Below are 7,465 nucleotides of genomic sequence, written 5' to 3' on the forward strand. Positions count from 1 at the left end.
TTTTGTTTCAGGTCACAGAGCAAGTTAGTGGCAGGGACGCGATGGGAAACTGGGCTTGTCAGACTCCAAAGCCTCATAATTCAAAACGTGCCCTGGGTGTTTGAGAAGGAGAGAGCTGTGGGGTTCCAGAGGGACTTCCTTCAATCCTTGGTGTGTCTCCCTCCCTGCCCCTTGCAAAGCCCAGGACTGGCATGACTGGCTCCCTTTTATCCCCCACCCCCAGACACCGGGAGGACCACGCGTCTATCCTGTGACTCTCCCATCCCCAGTGCCCTCTGAACCTCTGGTCACCATGGCTACTTCGAAGTCGACAGGGGAGGAGGAAACCACCATCCTCATGGCCAAAGAGGAGCTGGAGGCCCTGCGCACCGCGTTTGAGTCAGGGGACATCCCCCAGGCCGCCTCTCGCCTCCGGGAGCTGCTGGCGTCCTCAGAGAGCACCCACCTGGAGGTGGGTGTCACAGGCGAGTCGGGCGCTGGCAAATCGTCCCTCATCAACGCCCTTCGTGGCCTGGGGGCCGAGGACCCAGGCGCGGCGCTCACTGGCGTCATCGAGACCACTATGCAGCCCGCATCCTACCCTCACCCGCAGTTTCCTGATGTGACCCTGTGGGACCTGCCCGGAGCTGGGTGTCTGGGCTGCCCTGCTGACAAGTACCTGAAGGAAGTGGACTTCGGCCGGTACGACTTCTTCCTGCTGGTGTCCCCCCGCCGCTGCGGGGCCGTGGAGACCCGCCTGGCCTCTGAGATCCTGCGCCAGGGCAAGAAGTTCTATTTTGTGCGCACCAAGGTGGATGAGGACCTAGCGGCCACGCGTACCCAGCGGCCCTCGGGCTTCACTGAGGCCACCGTCCTGCAGGAGATCCGTGACCACTGTACCGAGAGGCTACGGGCGGTCGGGGTGACAGACCCCCGTGTCTTCCTCGTGTCCAACCTCTCACCGACCCGCTATGACTTCCCGCTGCTCATGTCCACCTGGGAGCATGACCTGCCTGCCCACCAGCGCCATGCCGGCCTGCTGTCGCTGCCTGATATCTCGCTGGAAGCCCTGCAGAAGAAGAAAGACATGCTCCAGGAGCAAGTGCTCAAGACAGCCCTGGTGTCGGGCGTGATCCAGGCCCTGCCTGTGCCAGGGCTGGCGGCCGCCTACGACGACGCTCTGCTCCTTCGCTCGCTGCGTGGCTACCACCGCAGCTTTGGCCTGGATGACGACTCACTGGCCAAGCTGGCCGAGCAGGTGGGCAAACAGGCCGGTGACCTGCGCTCGGTCATCCGCTCCCCGCTGGCCAATGAGTTCTCACCTGAGACTGTCCTGAGGCTCTACTCACAGTCATCTGATGGTGCCATGCGGGTGGCCCGGGCTTTTGAGAAGGGCATCCCTGTGTTTGGTACACTGGTAGCCGGTGGCATCAGCTTCGGCACCGTCTACACCATGCTCCAGGGCTGCCTCAATGAGATGGCCGAAGATGCCCAGCGGGTCCGCATCAAGGCGCTGGAGGATGAGCCCCAGACTGAGGTCGGCTTGGAGGCAGCTGGTGACAATGGCGTGGAAACGTGGGGATCCGGGGAGGGAGGTGGCGAGAAAGCCCCACTCACGACCCGCCAAAAGATTGGCCTCCTACTCAAGTACATTCTCGACAGCTGGAAGAAGCGTGACTTGGAAGAGAAATAAAGTACAATCCCCAACCCCCTGCCTCACCCACAAACCAAGCTTTAACAAAGCCAACCATCCAAACAAACAAAAAGGTCAATGTGGTGAAAATGAGAGTTGCAGTTGCTGAGGGGTGGGGTGTGGAGAGAGGTCTGAGAGAGTGACAAAGGCATGCCATCGTGGTGGAGCTGGGGAAAGGCGGGGTATGCAGGGGAGGCAGGTGGGCCCAAGTCAAAGAGGGATACGCTGAACTGGGATGGGAATTGACCCTGGAGAGAGCAAAGTGCAAGGTATGGATGGTGGGCCAAGTACTCTTTGGTGGTAGCTCTCTCCCTGGTCCCTAAGCGGCCAAGGGGCATTTGTGCGTTGACAGGGTAGTCCAGCCTAAATCCAAGAAAGGAACCACTGTCATCCTGTGTGGGTGGTTGAGTGGGTGGGGATTTATTTTAGTTTCAATTGTCATATCCCTTTCTGAGAACCCCAGTTTCCCAAAGGCCTCCTCTGAAGGGGGGAGGGGCAGCCAATCGGTGCCCAGGGTCAGCACAATGCTGCCTAGCAACTGGGTTAAATGGGGGAAGACAGGGCATCCTGGGCCGGCCCTGCTGCCTGTGAGTGATGGTGGGGCTGGGGGGCAGGGACAGGGGAGGCCACGTGGCCCCTGGGCTGGCCTCCGTGTGGAGCCTATGGAAGACAGAGTGAGAGTAGAGGTGGTGAGGGAGCAGGTGGGAAGTTTCTCTGGGTATCAAAGGACAGAGGGGACAGAGGACCAAGTCCACCACCTAGAATGGGTGGTTTCAGAAAGACGGAGGGCGTGTCTGCATGTGAATGTGTGGTGGTGAGCTTGCTGGTGTGTCTGATTGGGGGGAATCCTGGAAAGTCCCCGTGATTTTGATGCTATGGGTGTAAGGTTCATAGTAGTTTGCTGAGACTGGCGTTACCTGTCTATCTCCGCATGGTTGTGTGTGTGTGTGTGTGTGTGTGTGTGTGTGTGTACACGCGTGCGCAAGCGCAAATGCGGGTACATGAAACGGATTGTGCTGAAAGGCTCTGGGTCTGAGAGTGAAGGCGACCCTGTTGGGATCTGAAAGCTGCACGTGGCTGCAAGTGACAGAGGGAACATGCAACACATTAGGCAAGGGTATCTGTGTCTGGCCCAGGCGGCTCAGTGAAACCAAGTTCATTGGCTAAGTCTAAGGTCGTGTGTGATGAAAAACATTCAAGAACTACCAGATTGGGGGGTTTGCACGTGATGGGTTGCCCCAAGGGCTTCTGTGGGCTTGAACAAGGGTCAGAGAAGGGTCGGAGGTAGGTGTGGAGAAGAAGGGTGAGTTCCCAGGAGCGCACGGAAGGCTCTCTGGAGGTGGTGTGTGGACCGCTAGCAAGCAGGTGCCTCACCCCCAGGTGCTCACAAACACTCAAGTGCACGTCCCAGGATCTGCTGAGGGTTCTTGCCCCATCCAGGGGCCTCACATGACCCGACCCGAGGAAACAGTTCCAGACTCAGGATCCATTTTTACCTGACGATTGAAGAGGGTATTGAGTCTATTGGCTGAAGAGCTCTCTGTTTTGCAAAAAGATTCCTCTCTTCCCCGAGGCCTCCCCATTCACTGGCTCTGCCAGGACCATTTAGGGTTCACACAGGCCTTTCTGCACCAAAAGGGGTGCTGGGATCACAGTAGGGAAATCTCAGGCCCCCCAATGCACAAGACAGATGGTCCCTTCCAAAACCATTCTCAAATCACAACCCATGTCCCTATACATGTGGGCCCTGAGGCATCATTCTAAACACAGGACTTCTCCTGAGTGGCTGGGATGGGAAGGTTGGGCGTGAAAAACACGTGCTCTTACCACACTGGGCCTAAGAGGCAGAATGGGTTACTTTTGTCTTTGAGTGGTTGCCATGTCCTGTCCCTTCTACCTCCATCTCTCCGGAGATTCTCTGTCCCCCATCTTGACTTTATCTGCTATTCAAGCTCAGGCCTCATCTTCTCCACCCAGTTCCTGCCCCAGCACCTTGCCGCATATCGTCTCATTCCCCATGAGGCCACAGAGGGCTCATTCTAATGTCCACAGTGGACCTGTCCCTCCCCTGCTTAACCCTCTTCCATGGCTACCCACAGATAAAGATCAATCTCAGCCTGATATTCCAAGCCCTTCCCAAGCTGGTCCTTGCCTGAACCTCATCAACAGTAAGGCCCCAGGTCTTCCTAAAACAGCAAAGCTGGGAGGGCTCTGAGGAGTCATTTCTCCATGTGACAGGTGAAGCTGACACCCCCCCCCCCGCATCCCTCACAGATGGGGGAAAGAAAAGCTGCAGAAGGGACATGGATTGCCCAGTGTCACCAGGCAAGTCCCTGGGATGGCAGGGACTAGACACAGTCATACATTCCCAGAAGTCAGCACTGGCAGCCCCCGCCCATCATACCAGTGGCAGCCCCGAGGCTCCGCGGCAGGACGGGGCTGGCCTGGGTGAGCCCTGGGGTTCCTCAGCAGACGCGGGTCCTCAGAAGCCAGGCAGCGAGGGTGGGCGATGTTTCCACAAAGGCATCAGACCCTTTGGGTCTCTTTTCCTGGCGTTGGAACTGTAGCACCCAAAGAGGTCCTGTCACATAGTGGGTGCTGAATTGTGCAAGGACCGGGGGGAGGGAAGGGTTGTATGGCAAACGGATCAGAGGGAGCTGGCTCTGGTCCATGTACTGGCTGTGGTGCGGGCTGTAAGACATCTGGCAAGTGACTTTTACCTCCTTAACGAGGACTTAATGAAATTATGCCCGTGGTTAGAACAGTGGCTGGCTCAGAGTAAACGTCAAAGTAACTACTGTCGGCGATGATGAGGGTTCCAGCTCTTAATCAATGCCCTACGCTGATGGTTGCAGTGCCTGGAACATGGTAAACGCCCTCCAAGTTATTTAAGAACTGGAATTCTAGGATCAGAAGACCTCAGCTCCATTCCCACCCCCCATGCACTAGCTGGAGGCCTTGGGCCTCCAGGGATTTCTTCTCTCGCTGCCAAAGCTGGAGAGTAAGGGGATCGATTTCCTTCTCTGGCAGTGGAGGATTTTATGAGATACTCCAGAGGGAGAACCTGGCAGTGATGAGTGTTAACTGAAAGAAAGCCATTGAGCACTAGACCTGGCATAGTGTTAGCCTTTCAGTACTATTACTGGTGATGCCTCAAGTGCCTTGGGCCTGCTGGGGACCATAGAGAAGACAGAGAAACTCAGTAAAAACACTCCCTTACCTGTCTTGCCAAAGGTCATCAAGTCCTGGAGACGGAGCCCTGGGGATCAGGCAGCCCATGGCAAGCACAATCTCCCAGTCAGACCTCAGCCTGAAGGAGGCCTGTGAGGCGGGGAACCTGCCAGCAGTGGCCGCCAAGCTGCAGGCCACACTTCATTTGCTACAGAATGTCAGGCTGGACATTGGCATTACCGGGGGGACAGGCTCAGGCAAGTCAACTTTTGTCAATGCCATCCGGGGGCTGGGAGATGAGGACCCCAACTCGGCTTGCACGGGAGTGGTGGAAATGACCATGGACCCCATGCCGTACCCGCACCCCAAGTACCCCAACGTCATCATCTGGGACCTGCCAGGCATAAGCACACCCACCTTCCAGGCTGACAAATACCTCCAGTGGGTGGTGCTGGGCCGTTTCGACTTCCTCATCATCGTCAGCTCCGAGAGCTTCACTGCCAACCTAGCCCAGCTGGCCCATGGGATCCTCCAGCGGGGCAAGCGCTTCTACTTCACTCGCTCCAAGGTGGACGTAGACCTGGCTGCCTCACGCAGCCGCCGCCCCAGCACCTTCTCTGAGGAGGGGGTGCTCAGCCAGATCCGGGACGACTGTCGGCAGCGGCTGGAGGGTGAGGTGCAGGCTCCGGGGTCTGGGGTGGGTGGACTCTGGAGGATTACCCGCTCTTTCCCCTTCATCTTCCAGCGGAGGTCCAGAGTGGGAAAAGGGGTCACCTAAGGTCACACTGCAACTGAAGGAGGCCTCACAGTGAAATGCTTACAGCTGTGTTGTGTGCGGCTGTCAGCCATTAACAATCAGCATTGTGGCTGGACTAGCCCTCCAGGTTCTTACTATGATGGCAGGATGCCCTCAGCAATAACCACCAGGAGACTTTGAAAAGATACGGGTCTCTTACTCACAGGACCTGGAAATGATGCAGGACACCTGGGTGAGGGGGCGCACAGGCCTGGGGTGATGCTTTCATTGAGATCAAGGGTGGGGCCTAGGGTTCCACTGGCTCACTCTCTATTGGTGAATTTAAAACATGAGTAGAAACTTACAAGCATAGGAAAACCAAACAAGTTGCCCAATGGTCAGATATTGAAATCAACCAAGTTTTCCGAAACAAAGGAGCCTTGGTGGGGGAAGGCAGCTTGCTCTTTACTTGGTCCTGTGGCTGCCAAAATGTTTCCTTGAGACAACCTTCCTTGAAGCAGGTGCCTGTTTGAAAAGGGTGCCTCGCACTCAAAGCTTAAGTCAGGCACTTGCAAAAAGAAAAGCCAAAAGTCTGGTCTCACACTACAAGCTGCCATCTGCTGAGAGTTGGCATGTCTCGGGCACAGGTGACAGAGACCTGACACTTGCATCGTATTGGCTTGTGTATGTACCAAGTTAGAGCAGTGCAAACGCTTTGTGCCCATGCAGATGCTGGCACCTGTCGCTGATGGCGCCTAACACTGAGAGGGCTCGCCACAGGCCGGGCACCATTCCCACGAACTCAGCTCACTGCCACCACATCCCTAGGAGGGAGGTACAATGATCACCCTATTTTACAGGCCAGGAAGTTTGGTAACTTGCCCAAGGCCACTCGGGTGGTAAGTAGGAAGGCTTGTACCTGAACTTGGGCAGCGCCGGGGCCGACACTCTTAAGCCATGTGCGGTGCGGACTCAGGGGAAGTGCTTGAGCCCAGGCAGCTGTCAGGACACCAGAGCTGCTCCGGTGTGACCATTTGAACGGTGCTCTTGTCTCCTGCAGCGGAGGGCCTGAAGGACCCCAAGGTCTACCTGCTCTCCATGTTTGAGCTGGGCAAGTACGACTTCTGCCTGCTGGCGGAGTCGATGGTGAAGGAAGTAGAGAGCCACAAGCGGCACGCGCTCCTGGCGGCCCTGCCCGGTATCTCGAGGCCCATCCTGAACAAGAAGGCGGACTCCCTGCGGCAGCACATCTGGCTGGTGGCCACCGTGGCCTGTGGCGTCAACCCCAGTCCTGTGCCGGGAGTACAGGATGTGGCGTGCGACCTCCACAGGCTCATCCGCTCCATGGAAGGCTACCGCCGCAGCTTCGGCCTGGACGAGGACTCCCTCGTCAAGCTGGCGGAGCAGACAGGCCAGCCCCTGCACAAAATCCTGGGGGCAGTACAGGGCCCGATGACCAAAGTGACCAAGGCGCTGGTGGTGGACCTGCTGGGCCAGGCCTCCAGGAATGCCTACGCTTTCACCCAGGAGCTCCTCAATGTGCCCACCCTGGGCGCCCTGGCCACTTGTGGCATCTCTTTCGCCGCCGTCTATCAAGTGCTCCGCTCATCCCTGGACGTGGCCGTCAAGGACGCTCAGAGTGTGCTGGCCCAGACCTTCCTTAACAACTCTGACTACGAGCTCATAGAGAATCCCAATCAATAATCCCAGCCCAGCTTAGGCCAGCTGGAGATGGCAGCGAAGGGCTGGGAGGGCACAGCCTCCACTGGTCTCCAGGCCGGGTGTGGGGATGGGAAGACACTCAAGGTCTGACTCCTGGACTCAGCCCGCGTGCTGTCTCGTGCTTTTGTGCCCTGGGTCTTATGCCCTCTCTGGCCACTGCCCCC

At 57.4% G+C, this 7,465-nt stretch overlaps 2 protein-coding genes across 2 annotated transcripts; both read left to right on the plus strand.

Annotated features, from left to right (window-relative positions):
- Nucleotides 1-292: 292 nt before the first annotated feature.
- On the plus strand, nucleotides 293-1,672 carry IRGC (immunity related GTPase cinema; the record flags this gene model as incomplete). The annotated part of the gene is made up of 1 exon (XM_081030965.1): nucleotides 293-1,672. The coding sequence occupies one exon, from the start codon at nucleotides 293-295 to the stop codon at nucleotides 1,670-1,672; it is 1,380 nt and encodes a 459-aa protein (XP_080887091.1).
- A 3,277-nt stretch (nucleotides 1,673-4,949) lies between these two features.
- Nucleotides 4,950-7,283, plus strand: LOC308489895 (interferon-inducible GTPase 5-like; the record flags this gene model as incomplete). Its single annotated transcript, XM_081031515.1, has 2 exons — nucleotides 4,950-5,514; nucleotides 6,640-7,283. 2 exons carry the CDS (start codon nucleotides 4,950-4,952, stop codon nucleotides 7,281-7,283), a joined length of 1,209 nt encoding a protein of 402 aa, XP_080887641.1.
- Nucleotides 7,284-7,465: the final 182 nt, after the last annotated feature.

This window comes from Rhinolophus hipposideros (genome assembly GCF_964194185.1).
Source record: "Rhinolophus hipposideros genome assembly, chromosome: 21".
Taxonomy (NCBI): Eukaryota; Metazoa; Chordata; class Mammalia; order Chiroptera; family Rhinolophidae; genus Rhinolophus; species Rhinolophus hipposideros.